This window comes from Opisthocomus hoazin, chromosome 4 (assembly GCF_030867145.1).
Source record: "Opisthocomus hoazin isolate bOpiHoa1 chromosome 4, bOpiHoa1.hap1, whole genome shotgun sequence".
Classification (NCBI taxonomy): Eukaryota; Metazoa; Chordata; class Aves; order Opisthocomiformes; family Opisthocomidae; genus Opisthocomus; species Opisthocomus hoazin.
The window spans coordinates 25620328-25635618 of NC_134417.1; the positions used below are offsets into that span (position 1 = coordinate 25620328).

General features: G+C 38.3%; 1 protein-coding gene across 1 annotated transcript in view; it reads left to right on the plus strand.

The window, feature by feature from the left end:
- Nucleotides 1-15291, plus strand: part of SI (sucrase-isomaltase) — a 52968-nt gene that overhangs the window by 15801 nt on the left and 21876 nt on the right. The window contains exons 12-24 of the mRNA XM_075417390.1: nt 442-555; nt 2110-2194; nt 2792-2909; nt 3298-3469; nt 4143-4259; nt 6247-6401; nt 6978-7062; nt 8321-8377; nt 8996-9120; nt 9486-9574; nt 12271-12320; nt 13679-13849; nt 14770-14932. Of these exons, the coding sequence (XP_075273505.1) occupies nt 442-555; nt 2110-2194; nt 2792-2909; nt 3298-3469; nt 4143-4259; nt 6247-6401; nt 6978-7062; nt 8321-8377; nt 8996-9120; nt 9486-9574; nt 12271-12320; nt 13679-13849; nt 14770-14932 (1501 nt within the window). The remainder of the gene's footprint in view (nt 1-441; nt 556-2109; nt 2195-2791; nt 2910-3297; nt 3470-4142; nt 4260-6246; nt 6402-6977; nt 7063-8320; nt 8378-8995; nt 9121-9485; nt 9575-12270; nt 12321-13678; nt 13850-14769; nt 14933-15291) is intronic.

A 15291-nucleotide genomic window follows, 5' to 3' on the forward strand; every position in this document is an offset into this window, starting at 1 on the left:
GCTGGAGAAACTGCTCTATTAGGAAAGACTGAAGGAGTTAGGCCTTTCTCCCCAGAGAAGAGAAGGCTCAGGGGGACTTCATGATAGGGTTCCCATACTTAAAGGGCAGCTACAAAGAGGAGGCAGGCTCTCTCTTCACCAGAAGCCACTTGGAGAAGACAAGGGGCAAAGGGTATAAGTTTCACCAGAAATTTTTTAGAGTGAGAACAATCAAACACTGGAACAACCTCCACAGAGGCATGGAAGAGTCCCCATCATTGGAGGTTTTCAAGATGGGAGTGGACAAGGTGCTAGATGATCTCATCTGGGTTCCCTTTCCCATGAAAAGTGGGACCAGACGATCTTTCAAGGTCCCTTCCAACTTGGGCTGTTCTATGATTCTATGAACTCTTTTTAATATCATTATAACTTTAATTAATTATTTCACTTTTAACATTGCAGGTGTGGCCAGGGGAAACTGTGTTCCCAGACTTCACCAGCACAGAGTGCACTAGCTGGTGGGTGGAAGAATGCAAACTGTTTTATGATGTAGTGCCGTATGATGGGATCTGGATTGTAAGTAAAGCAGAATTTTCAATTCTTTTTATTTTTTTTAATTAGGCAAGGATAGATGTTTATAAAATTCAATTTGCATTGAGTTTAAAATGAATGTTTATTATCACTAACCTGAAATCAGTGCAGGATGTGTATGTCTTCTAGTGTTGAATATGCAATTCAAATCTGAATTTTAAATTTTGATTTGAATCATTAACCATTGCATTTAGAGGATCAGTGTGCTGATTTTTGGATGTCCAGTGACACTTTAAAACTCTTCAGATAATGAACCATTGCTAAAGGCCAATGCCAGCACACTCCTGTACTCTGAATGACAGTATTTGGAGACCAGCACACCTGCTCAGTGAATGTGTCCTAAACAGGTCCTGAATACAGGGTATAATGCATATAATCTATGTATCTATGCTCCAAGTAGCTCATGGACTTTCCAGTTACTGAATCTGCAATCACTATTCCAGATAAGGATTTGGAAAAATCAGGCTCTGTAGACAGGTTCTTCCACAAAAGGATGAAAACACAGTCTGGCACAGTGGATTTTAAGTACAGTTAATGGAAATCAGATGAGATTAAGAACCATTTTGACTGACAAGATTAGTTTTTTAAAGGAATAGCCTATAATAAAACTTCTAAATGTGAGTGCCTGAAGGAAATCTGTACTTAATCCCTGTCTCAGTGCCTTCTTCCCTTTATTATTTTTGTGTTTTTCCTACTTTCTTTTACTTAATAATGAATATGTATTTTGAAAGAAAACAAGAATCTCCTGAACATTTTGCCATGCATTTTAAAAAACTGTAACAATTTTATATTAACCTGTATCGCAAAATACAGTCCTTCAGCTGCTATGTGATAGCATGAGTGTTTCTCACTTATTTTTGCTGACTCTGTGGTTCCATCAAGTCAAGCTACAAAGTGCAAGACTGCATAACTCTCTTACAGAGAGCAAACAATTTGAGTGAAGCAAATTGGTCACTAGACTACAGTCCCTCCATGATGAATTTGTTCTCTTCTCCCATGCATGCTCTTCCTGCAGCATGTACATAGAAATGCGCTTACAGCACTGATAAATAAAATATTCATGGAAGGGGACAGCAAAGTTTGAACATATAATGGCTTGGAAAGTATTACAAAGGAGATGTTTAAGAATATCTAGTCACCTTGTGTATTTTGACAGAAAGTCACAATGTACATTTGCTGGTTCTGCATTTCTTTCCAAATACACACTCCATACCAAAGACATTTCCTTCTAGAAATAGAGCAGCTCATAGGTAGGGACAATGTATACATGAGTACCTCTTGCAGTTTCTTTCTGTGGAGGGATAAGGTGCAGCGCTTGTGACTTGAGGCTCACCTGCATATAGAGGTCTGTCCAACACTGAGACCTGTATTAATACAGGAACAGACCAGGTCAGTATCTGAGTTATATCATTCTTGACTAATTGTATGGTACTAGTTCTAAGTAACTATTCCTTAAAGCAGAAAAGAATAGAACATAAGACTTTGTTATGAAAATGTACTTGAGAAAACTTAATTACTTTCTGCATCTTATCTTTTCAGGATATGAATGAAATATCCAACTTCATTCCAGGCTCGACAAATGGTTGTGCGCAGAATGACTTAAACTATCCTCCTTTCACTCCCAGTAAGTCCACCTAGTTTAACCAGAAAGCAAAATATTAAAAAGTTTATGAATTACTGGGCAATTGGCTACAAGGACACAAAGTGATTTTGGTGTAGTTCTTACTATTGACAGAAAATACTGGTCTATTTTGGCCCTCGTTGAAGGCATGGCTTATATAACTGGCATTTTTCCCTTTTCAGATGATTAGTGAATATTGTTGTTGCATTAATTATTTCTGATAACATAATGATTTTCTTTCACTGTTCGTGGTTTTTGAGATGTATGCAGAACTAAAATAGACTTCATAGTTTGTATTATGTAGTAGGCTTAAGTAACAGTTACCAACATGTTGTCAGATAATGATTCAGAAATTTAGAACATAGTTCTCAATTATTCCTTGCATGGGTGCAAAGCTCTAGAGTAGAAAATGTCACAGAGAAAGATGAACCAAACCAGGAGCCAAGAATAGCATTTTGGTTTTGTAGTGGTAATACTGTCCTTAGAGCAAACACTAAAGATAAAAGGGCTTAGATGTCATGATGTGCATTAAAGAAAAGATAGGAAGTGGTCAGAATCAAAATGTGCTTTGAAAGTGATATTTGTGTTCCTTTGTTGAAGGTATTCTTGATAAGGTCATGTTTTCCAAGACACTTTGTATGGATGCAGTGCAGAAGTGGGGGAAACATTATGATGTCCACAGTCTTTATGGATATTCCATGGCCATATCAACACAGAAGTAAGGAATGCATCCTAAACTCTTTACAAAAAGGTTTTAGAACAGTATGTGGCCTACATTTTCCAAAACAGCAAGAGATTCGACTTCTAAAGGAACCGAGTTCCTGGAAAATACTATGTTATGTTTAAGACAATGTAGCTAAGGCAAAATCTACAAACTAAAGTTGGTAGTAAAGCCACACACTGCTTGTCAAAGCTGTACAGAAATATTTATTAAAATTAATGTCTTGAATTTCACTAAAAGACACTTGGTTAACTATAAAGGAGTCCACATCTGTGGGATGAATAATTGTTGTAAATCAGTCAGTATAAATCTGCCTTACATAAAACTGTTGGTGTCTGAGTCATCTTTTTTCCTTTGCGTAATTCCAGTCTCGTTTCCTTTAAAGAGTCATTGAAGCACTGTATCCTGGAAAACGAAGCTTCCTTATTTCGAGGTCTACTTTCGCTGGATCAGGAAAGCACACAGGACACTGGCTAGGAGATAATGCAGCAACATGGGATCACTTAAAATGGGCAATACCTGGAATGCTGGAATTTAACCTCTTTGGAATTCCTTATGTATGACATTAATTCGTGACAACTTTTCAAAACATATGGGTAAACAGTAACTCTGACTCTGTCATAACAGGTTATCTAATCAAATGCTATCTAGATAGCCATCTTAACTTTTTCAGCTCCAAATTAATCCCCTTTAGGATTCTCATTTTAACATTTTTTTCCAATTACCGGTTTTTGGTTTAGGCCACTTATTTTGATTACTGTGGCTGTGTGTGTATGGTGAGATAAATGTAGGTAACAAACATATATATCCCAAGCTACCTGTGACTTCTAGTAATTTTTAAATGCTAGTGATTGATGTGAAACAATTCACTCTTTTTCTTATAATTTCAAATTAAATAGAGACATCCATTTACAAGGGAAATAGCCAAATTCCTTTCCATGATTTAAATTTTTATGACTCTTGAGCTTTTTTCCTAATGTATGCTTATTACTACCAAACAGAAAGGTAAAAATTTGGAAGAAATAGAATGATGGGCAGTGTTAGCTAGTAATCAGTTTAAACTTCTGTAGACCATAGTTGAGTTTGAAATAAGAAAGGTACAAATATGTTGAATGGCTCAGCACTCTTTCTAGCGGTTAAGGTTGAATTAATGCTTCTCTGAAAACTAGAATTTTTGTATAGAGATAAGCGGCTCAATGTACATCCAACACATCTTGTTTTTATTTGAAGATTGGAGCAGATATTTGTGGCTTCTTTGACGACACCACAGAAGAACTTTGCAGACGATGGATGCAAGTAGGAGCATTTTACCCATTTTCCAGGAATCACAATAGTGAAGGATTCATAGTAAGTTGTGCTTTCTCTTACAAAATGCTTTGCGTTACACTGCTACATTCCCTTTTATAGTGTCACTAGTAATCATTACTATCACTGACAATTGTGTAGATGACCAGTTTGAAAACAGCAGAACCTTAAGCTCACTTTATAAAATTTTAGATCCGAGAGGTTTGGCTTCATAAAGATTAATTGCATATACTTGAAACTACACTTACTTGGCAACAGTTTGATCACTATTGGTTGTGCTTACCACCAAGGGCAAGCACCCACTGCCATGTGACCCATCAAACTTTCAGGCGAAGTCCCTGGTGACTGGAGGAAATGAAAAGTGCCCATTTTTAAAAAGGGTAGGAAAGAGGTCCCTAGGAACTACTGACCTGTCAGCCTCACCTCTGTGCTTGGGAAGATCGTGGAACAGATCCTCCCAGAAGCTATGCTAAGGCACATAGAGGACAGGGAGGTGATTCAAGACAGCTAGCATGGCTTCACCAAGGGCAAGTCCTGCCTGACCAACCTAGTGGCTTTCTATGATGGCATGACTAGATCAGTGGACAAGGGAAAAGCTATGGATGTGATCTATCTAGACTTCTGTAAAGCCTTCGACACAGTCCCTCATAACATCCTTCTCTCTAAATTGGAGAAACACAGATTTGATGGGTGGACTGTTCAGTGGCTGAGGAATTGGTTGGAAGGTCACAGCCAGAGGGCAGTGGTCAACGGCTCAATGTCCAAATGGATGCCGGTAATAAGTGGTGTCCGTCAGGGGTCCATACTGGGACTGGTGCTGTTTAACATTTTCATCAAGGACTTAGCGAGATCAAGTACACTTTCAGCAAGTTTGCAGATGACACCAAGCAGAGTGGTGCAATTAACACACCAAAAGGACAGGATGCCATCCAGAGGGACCTGGACAAGCTTGGGAAGTGGGCCTGTGTGAACCTCATGAGGTTCAACAAGGCAAAGTGCAAGGTCCGGGGTCAGGGCAACCCCCGCTATCAATACAGGCTGGGGGATGAAGGGTCTGAGAGCAGCCCTGCCAAGAAGGACTTGGGGGTACTGGTGGATTAAAAGCTTGACATGAGCCACCAATGTGCGCTCGCAGCCCAGAAGGCCAGCTGTATCCTGGACTACATCAAGTGTGGCCAGCAGGTTGAGGTCGAAGATTCTGCCCTTCTGCTCCGCTCTGGTGAGACCCCACCGGGAGTCCTGCGTCCAGCTCTGGAGCCCCCGGCACAAGAATGGCATGGAGCTGTTAGAGAGGGTCCAGAGGAGCGCCACAAATGTGATCCGAGGGCTGGAGCACCTCTTCTATGAGGAAAGGCTAAGAGTGTTGGGGCTGTTCAGCCCAGAGAAGAGAAGGCTCCGGGGCAACCTTACGGCAGCCTGCCAGTACCTGAAGGGGCCTATAGGAAAGATGGGGAAAATATTTTCAGCAGGGCTTGTTGCAACAGTACAAGGAGTAATGGCTTTAAACTAAGGGAGGGTAGATTTAGACTAGATATAACGAAGAAATTTTTTACCATGAGGGTGGTGAAACACTCGAACAGATTGCCCAGAGAAGTAGTGGAGGCCCCATCCCTGGAAACATTCAAGGTCAGGTTGGACAGGGCTCTGAGCAACCTGGTCTAGTTGTAGATGTCCCTGCTCACTGCAGGGGGGTTGGACTAGATGACCTCTAAAGGTCACTTCCAACCCAAAGCATTCTATGATTTTATGACTCTTGGCAGCCCTTTAGCACACACCTGACTACATGCCAGGGTGAAACCCGGGCTAACCGTGATGTGCCCTCCTTGTAGATGGGCAAGCAGTGATGTGCAGTGCAAAATACAAGGAGCCCAGAGGAGCAGGACCTCATGTCTCACCACCCATAAGGCAAGCACCGAGCAGATGAGCACCATCGAAATTCAGCCTCTCTGAAACAGCAGCCACTTTTCACATGTTTGGCAGAGTGTTTTCTGCATGATAAAAATAATAATTATCTGATATTTGTTTTCAGCCTCAGGATCCAGCTGTGTTTGGACCTGATTCAGTCTTGGTGAAAACCTCCAAGTATTACTTGAACATTCGCTACACTTTGTTACCCTACCTGTATACACTCTTTTATAAAGCCCATACTCGAGGAGACACAGTTGTACGCCCAGTTTTGCATGAGTAAGTTTACTCATCAGCCTTTGTGAGAGTTTTATGAGGAATAAAAAAGTCAAAGACATTAAATGTTGTTAGGGACTATCTAAACAAATATAGTCTATGAAAATGCACATTGGAATATATATAGACAAATTCTCAATTTATGAAATACCAATTCAGAGCATTCAGAAGAGTAATCAGAAACCATCTGTAATGTCTGCATATACGCATATATTATTATCAGTCACTCTTATGAGTTGCTATGAGATGTTATTGTCAGCTAATCAAATACCATATATGTATATATTTATATATATATTAGAATGTAGGTTTCCTTTCCTGGAAACTCTTGAATAAGGTGTGTCAAGAACACAGGCACATCTACACTTTCACACGTGTGTAGAGAATGCTAACTGAACTAGCAAGACCTTACCTTCTCATCTCCAGATTGCCTAAGCTTTTTTTTTAAAAAAAAGGCAATTTTGATATGACAGTCTTCCATCATGATTCTAGACAATCAGTACCCTGAAATATTATGATTGCTGCTGATGGTATAGTTCATAAAAAAAAGTTACTGCTATATCCTTCCCACTTGCCCAGGTTCTACTCTGACGAAGTGACGTGGACCATTGATATGCAGTTCCTGTGGGGTCCTGGGCTGCTCATTTCCCCTGTACTTGACCCGGTAGGTTTGACTCTTTTGGTATTTATCACATAACCACTTTGTGGGGCAGATGGACATGTTGAGTCGCCAGTTCCAGCTCTTTCCTCTGACAGGGGATTGCAGGACAACATCCCTGAGTTACACTATTCCTGTCACTCCCTTATTGCTCTGACTAGAAACCACCTTCCAGTGCTGAGCCTTTGTTGTTCAGTCTTGTGACAATTCTGTTCTTCAGCTTCAAGGTTATAGCTCCTCTACTATATCTGTATTTCCTGCTGAAATCACACTCCTCCTCTTTTATGCTGAACAAGCTGAGCCACAAAAGTAGGCTCTGCCATTTCCCTGAGGATCCCAGGAAATTTGCTCTGCTCCTGTTCTACTCTGAACTCTTCTGTCTTGATCAGATCTGTAAACTCTGTTGGCAAAATAAATGCAGAGGGCCTTGTTCATTAGCATGAACACCGCTCTGTCTCCAGTGCAAACATGTTTTCTCCTAGATCCTTAGATTATATTTCTTTTTTCATGGGTACATCACATCACTTTTTGATGGACTCCTAAGAAGCCCAGGTTTTGCTGCTTTTTTTTTTCCTCCTTCATCTATTGCTGCCGGTGAGAAAGCCCACAGCATATTTTTATCACTGCTGTAATGGAAACTCTTGCACTTTGTGCTATTAAATCCCACTCCTGTGTTCCAGTCCTCCAGGGATTCCAAGTCATCTGGTCTGATATTCCGATTCACCTCATCTTTGTATCAGCTCTGCATTTCATTCAGAATCAGCTTCTTACTATATTTCAGCTTGTCTGAGATGCAACAAGGAAACAAATAGATCGTGGCTTTGTCTGAGGCAGAATCTTATAAATAACAATTGTTAATGCCAGTAACATAAATGCCATGCAGAAACACAAAACATTTGATAAATACATAAAATGAAAGCCAGAATCTGAAACACACCAGCCCAGAAAAACAAGAAAATAAAGAAGACCTAGAGATAGTTGTGGATATGATCACTGGATTTGAAGCACTGTGACTTTGGGTTGCATACAATCAGCTGCCGCATTGTAGAGCAGTGATTCAGTTGTCTCCCAGTAGCTTTGCAGAAATTGTTCTTAGATTGCTGTCTTCATTTCTGGACATCATCATAAAAACTATTAAAGCAAACAGCGAAGAGGAGAAGTATCAATGATTCTCTCAATGTGAATCTTAGTTTCATTGGAAAATTTGGTTTAATAGATTGAGTTGCCTTCAAATGTGAAAGCTGTTTCTTTGTTCACCTTTCAGGGTATGGATACAATTCAAGCGTACATTCCTGATGCAATATGGTATGAGTACGATACAGTAAGTAAGAGCAGAGGATACTCTGGGGAGATTTTCTAAATGGCTATGTGACAAAATAAGATTGTCAGCTCTGCTTTGGTGACAGTGACCGAAAGTAAAGCCCACAGGAAGGAAATGGTGAGACAAAGCATGAAGGGTGGTGGGGTAAGTGCATGAATCAACACCTGAAGAAATAGGCACAGAGGTGTGGAACATAGAGCAGGGAATGGGAAGAGAGATTGAGTGGAAACTTTAGCAATGACCATGTTTGACATAAAATAAGGTAGAACAATTCTAATTATAATACTCAAGAGTCGGCAGTTATTGTTTACTCATCTTATTTCTGTGAATAAGCTTCCTGCTGCTGTGATGATTCTTTTGATAGGTGCGCAAGGACACTGTTTGCATCAGTCCCAACAGGACTTGCTCTCTGCATTGACCAATTAGCTCAACGTGTTGACTTATAACATTAGATCCTATTGATACGCAGTTGTTCTATGCTTACGTGCCCACTGGCACATAGATATTTCCGAAACTTCAGCCATTTCTAAAAGGAAGCATGAAGACAAGACTCAGGACTTAAATCGCAGCAGTGAATAATGCAATGTACCTGTTCTCTTCTCCGTTCCTGTCAATAAGGGGGCAAAAATCTCAGTGAGAAAAGAATGGACAGACCTGTACCTTCCAGAAGACAAAATGGGACTTCATTTGAGAGGAGGCTATATTTACCCAACTCAAAATCCAGCTAACACAACAGTTGCAAGGTATGCTTCCAAATGAAATTCTTTTGGTTGGGTTTGGGGGTTTTTTTCAAGACTGGGCTGAGGACTTTCAAATCAGTAGCAGTGCATCACATCTAGTATTTTCACCTTGAAATATGGGAATAACTGTGAGCCATACCTCCTTTCCGTGATTAATTACAGGTTTATTTGCATGGCATTTTGTAAACTTGCCTTGTATTTTAATCTCTTTACATGAAAATGAAAGGCAACCAAGGACTCGCCTAAGGCAGTTTTCAAAGTATTGCAACCCTGCTGAGTGTCCCATTCTTAGCATGAACATGAAGGGTGTATTAAGACTGTTTGGATATTTGATCTACATGTAAGACATAAAGGCTCTCTTTCTGCAGCCGTAAGAATCCAATGGGACTTATAATTGCCCTGGATGACAACAGTGCAGCTTCTGGAGACTTGTTCTGGGATGATGGAGAATCTACAGGTGAGCAGTTATCAGCACTGAAAGAAGTCTGATTAACAAGGTATTAATACCTAAAACGTTTCAGTCTTCCTACTGATTTCATGGAGCAAGAAGAAGACATTGTCGTAACACGCTATTAGTGTTTGCTTGTATGCTAATAGTTTTTCACCACTATTAAGTGGAAAATGTAACTATTATTGATCTATTTTTTTCCTGTTTAGGTTTCCTATAGCCTTAAGTATGTAAAGGCTTGGGACATTCGTGTGCTGACTGTTAAGCCCTGTCGTCAAGATTGATATATATTCTGGTATATGCCCAAATTTGTTTCAACGGGTGCAAGAATGCACATAATTAGTGTTTGACACTAAGAATTGGTAGAAAATGAAAAACTAGCACTGTTATTAACTCTCTGGAATTATGTAAATTGCTTGTGAAAACAGTAGAAATTTTGTTAACTCAAAGTATGGTATTGGAGCCAACGTTTTTTATGCCATCTGGTTTCCGCAGCATACTGGTGCACAGACACGCGAGTAAGTGTGTGCGGGCTGCATTTGTCATGTTGCCAACCTCGCCTTTAGTAGTGCTGCCGGAGAACTTGTTTCCCCCTGCGATGGTCACCATGGTTATGCCAAGGCCTGTCAACCACACCTCTTGTGGTGAACTGGCATTGATCTGTCAACTTACAACACACGTACCCTTTTTGCTTAGGGTAAGATTGAGGTTGCAACTTAATTCAACACAAGTATATTAAAAAAAAAAAACATAAACCCCTAATTTAATGTTAAAACCACTTTTGGAATATATGCATTTCTAAAGAATGCAAAGTTCATTCTAGAGCAATGGAAGAACTTTGCAAAAATTAGATATTTTCTTCATATTAATCTTGAGATGAAGGAAATTTTGAAAAATAAGTTTTCTCAAACTGTGGGATTTTCTGTGGGATTTCTGAGGATTTACTTAGACACCCTGTTTTCATTAAACTAAGAGGATTTGGGGTACTCTGAATCCATTAGGATGCTTTTGCAGCCTTTGTCCTTTATTACATACTTTTTAGAAAAGTCATCAAGCAGTTCAAAGGGTTACTTTGAAATGATTTTTTGAAGAACTTTTACAAAATACTCAAGCTTGTATTTAGATGATTTAGGGACTTGCATTTGACAGATTTTATTGTTTTATTTGCAAGGAACCATAACATTCATAGCTAGAGGACTTTGGTTTATGACTTATACCAGTTAATGCTATTGAATTTCAAGTGGACTCGATCATCTGTAATTCAAATCCTATTGTATCCATAGACTGCTGTCAGTGGCAAAAATGTCAGAGCTTTCTTTAGCTACTTTGGAATAAAATGGAGTTTAAAAAATAGGAAAAACTGCAACAGTAAGAAAGCACAATGATAATGAAGTTGGAGTATTATTATCATTGAGGTAAAAACAAATAACACTAGAATATCGCATGCATGTTCACTTTACAATCCTGAAAATTGTCTAGAGATCCTTCAGTTAGTGATTCATGGAGGTGTTTTATACACAAAATGTCTAGATATGCATGTGTGTTTTCTGGACAGATCTTTAGATGTTCAGGAGGTGACAGAGATTATCTCATGTGAATTAACCTCACCACTGTCCATCCACTGGTGGTATCTGAATTGGTGCATTCTTACATCTGTCTTCTGATACACCTAACCACCTTCTTGTAGGTACTGAAGTGGTCCAGTTTCTCTGGTTTACCCTTCAGTCACTAAAAGCTACATTTTCCTTAGTCACATTTGATTTTTTTCACTTGTGCAGGGCCCAGGGCTCTGACTAAACTTCCGTGAAAGCAAGCAACTCTTGGGGTTCAAAACTGCATCACCCTTTTCCTAATTGCATAGCTACTTTGTCCTCTACATTATACATTTGACCTATATAACTCCCTTTTGTTATTTTAACTATACCAATCATACCTCCCAGAAAAACTTCCAAGCCTCTACTTTTTTTAAATTTTATGGATGTTTGGAACACTTCAAAGAAATAGAGCTGTGATTTGGCTGATTATTGCTGCCATAAATATCGAAGGCCTTGGGTGACTGCTGATATGACAGTTGTATGTACTCTTTTGTCAAGGCCTAAAATAACTATTACTGTCCTCACTTCTGTTGAGAAACAAAACAATAAAATATCTTACGATGTTATATCCTACCCAAAACTTACAGGCTGCAGACTTTTTGGGGAAGCTGTTTACAATTTGCTTGCAATGACAGTATGTTTCTTTTCATGCATGGAAAAAAATGTCAGACTGACTCAGCTTTTCTATTTCTTCTTCCCAGTGGCCTGCTACTTCCTCTCTTATGATTCCATGGCGTAGATTACTAATATTATTGTCATTTTTGCATGAAAAACACTTATTTAGGCTATTTTAGGGGGTTTAACTTTTACCTACATTTAAGAGACATTTAAAAGGAGTAACAGTAAAATAAAAAATTAGTGTATTTTAGAAAAACTGTTTTCAATGAATTTTGGGAAAAATTTGGAAAATTAGATCTCCTAAGAGACTGGCCTGAGGAAAAAAGAAAAAGAGAAATTTCAGTTCCTGAATGAAAAATTCGCAAATATTTGAGTTGCTCATGCAGTAATGATAATAATTAACAATTTATTGATCTCTAGCAGTGGTGCAGTCCTGCTTTTAATGCCTTTCCTTTCTGCACTGCAAGTGTAACTTCTTTCTTTACCTTTCAGGTACAATTGAGAGTAAAACCTACATTTACTATGAGTTTACAGTTTCCAATGTAAGTATTTTATTTTAAATGGTCTTTTCATTTTCAGTTTTTATCAACAGTATCTTCAAAGGGCATACTTTGCTCCCTCCTTGTCCTTCTAAAAGATTTACTGAGAAGCAAAATATTTGACAAAGTCAAAGAGCATTCATGCTCAAAATACTGTAATTTAACTGGGATGAAAATCTGCTATTTATCTTTTCTTCTCCCAGTTCATAGAAGTATTTAAAGAACTCCGGTTTCCTTTCACATAACAAACTCAGCAGCAATATTTATTGAGCAAGAGAACTATAAAGCATCAGTGGCAGTTAAAACCAAGTCAGAAAGGAGGTGGTGTAGTACTTGGCATTTTTAAAATATTGAGAAGTTGAAAAAAATCTTTGTACACCATAAAAATACAGCCGAATGTTTCCAAAGAGTGAGAGGAAGAGCTACATTTTGTCGGAACCTACAGAATCTGCTTCATGAAAAAGTCTTATTTTTAAAATTTTTTAAAACTGAAACTGCCTTGGCAGGTTAAATTTATGGCAGAGTGAAGTCCAGATAGTGTTTCCATTCAATATTGAGTGGAGATATCCTATGACAAGGATCCCAAGCAATATGATAATGTATTTAAATAAGAATAACATTATGATGATAATGATGATGATGATGATGATTACTATATCTGCTAAAGGTATTTTTTCCCTTGCCACGGTGAAGCAGCAGGACAGCAACTGAGGGAGAATGCATAGAAATATGGGAGTGGAACCAAAGGAATACAAATTGGAAGCACATGCATTATTTTTTTTTTAATGACATATAATTATATAATGATTTGTAGACAAGAAATGTCAGTTACTATTGGAGTTCAAAACTCTTTTAGCCAAATAATCAGTTGACTGTAATGATGTTGAATTAAAAATTAATACAAACTTTCACGTGGAGAGTAATAAGGAAGTTATACACTGGCATATGTAACAGCCATGGTACAATTCTGCTCTTTGGACTCTTAACCTAGTAATAACTAATGCCATTGAATAGGAAATGCTATTTCTATATCAGGAAAATTGAATATGAACCTGTATTTGTTAGATCCTGGTGAGATCACAGCTGAGTAAAGGTTATCTGCCCTGTCACAGACACGTGTCAGCCTTTTCATAATTCTGAAACAAGCAAAGAAAGACAGCTGAAACACACCTATGAAACATACTGTATATAGATTGGAAAAGCATTATTGTGAGAACAACAAGCAAGGCAATAATTAATATGACAAGAAAAAGTTATTGGCTTACTTTACAGTGTGAAGATCTAATTAGATAAAATTGTTAAATCAGGAGGATTTTTGGCAGATTTTTTTTTAAGAATGTGATCACCATATTATTTTTCAGAATGTTCTACAAATGAATGCTATAAACAGCAATTATGTTGATCCAAACAACTTGAAATTTGAAGAAATCAAGATATTGGGAGCAGACCAGGAAATAACAGCAGTTACTGTATCTCAGAATAATGTTGTGCAGGATTTTCCACTTAATATCACCTATTATCCTCTAGAAAAGGTAAAACAATAACAGGAAAATGGGAAATAAACATCTTTGAAATTGCATCACCATTTTTTACATATTGCTACAGAGTACTAATGTTGTTTTAACAGAATATATCATGTATTTTATTACAGAACAAAAGCATTCAATGCTGCTGCATAGAAAGTACAGCTCAGTTTTGCTTTCAGACCCCCAGTGCAACAGAAAGTTGAGTTATGCAGATCATCATGCAGCAAAATTTAATTTCTAAGAGGAGGAATAGCTTTGTGATTTTGTTTGATATTGAAGGAGGATAAAAAGTCTTCATGGTTTAGATGAGTATTTGTGCATTGATTTTTTAAAACAAAATCAAGGGCACTGTTTAAACCATCTTTAACATTCTATACAGAGTTTTTCACTGGATGAATACAGGAAAGCAGCCACACAGTGCATTTCTGCGCAAAGCAAACGAATGCGCTGCTGCTAGCGCGAAGCTTTCATGCAAACATTTTCCCACACTAAGGATAGTGCTGTCATTGCTTTGGACTTACACTGTACACCGTCTTTAATTATTACAAACACCTGAGCTGGCTGTGGTGTTATCTGTTACTGAATCAAAATTAAAGTATTTTAACTTTTTCTTACCTCTTGCATTTGTATTTCAAAACATGAAGGAGCTGTGCCCTTCTCTTTATTCCTGTTTGCTTCCAAGGAAGCTGTGGGATTGACTCCATTTTTTTACATTTTCAATTTTTCAGATTTTATGGGCAAGAATACCAGTTGCATGTTGTTTGTTTTTTATAAAAGTGAGACTACATCATGTGTTACAGGACAGGTTTTCTGTGAGTTGTCACATAGCAAAATGTGTTGTTCCCAAGGACTGGCACCTCTGCTGAGTGAAGGAAAGATGGCTTTGATGTGGGATTTAATAACTATTCATTGTTTAATATTTATAGGTTGCTCTCATAACAGGACTTCAGCTTGAACTGGGGAAATCTTACACAGTACAATGGACTCAACAACTGAGCGTCAATGCAAGGTTTAATTGTTATCCCAGTATTGACCCAACACAAGAAAAATGTGAAGAACTTGGATGTGTCTGGGAAGTAAGCAAAAATGGTTTCTCTAAAATAATAAGACAGAAACATTTCCAGAATCACAGCTTTCTCTTTATAGTTGTTACAGGGGAAACAGTCATCTGGTAGATTTGCCTGATTTAAACAGAAAGGGGGTACAGGCAGCAGCAGGCCTGTACTAGCAGATTTAATTTTCCTCACTAGAACTAAGGTAAATGGCTACTGTGTAAGCTCTTACAAAGTGTATCAGAAATTGAGATAAAATGTCATATTGTTCAAAAGATGGAAAGAAAGAATATAGAGTCGTTAAAAATAGAATAGGCTTGAGATCAGCATCTCCAGCTACCTCTTCTGCTTCACTGGCACCATGGCCTGCAAGCCTTATCCCTTTTCTTTTGCCTT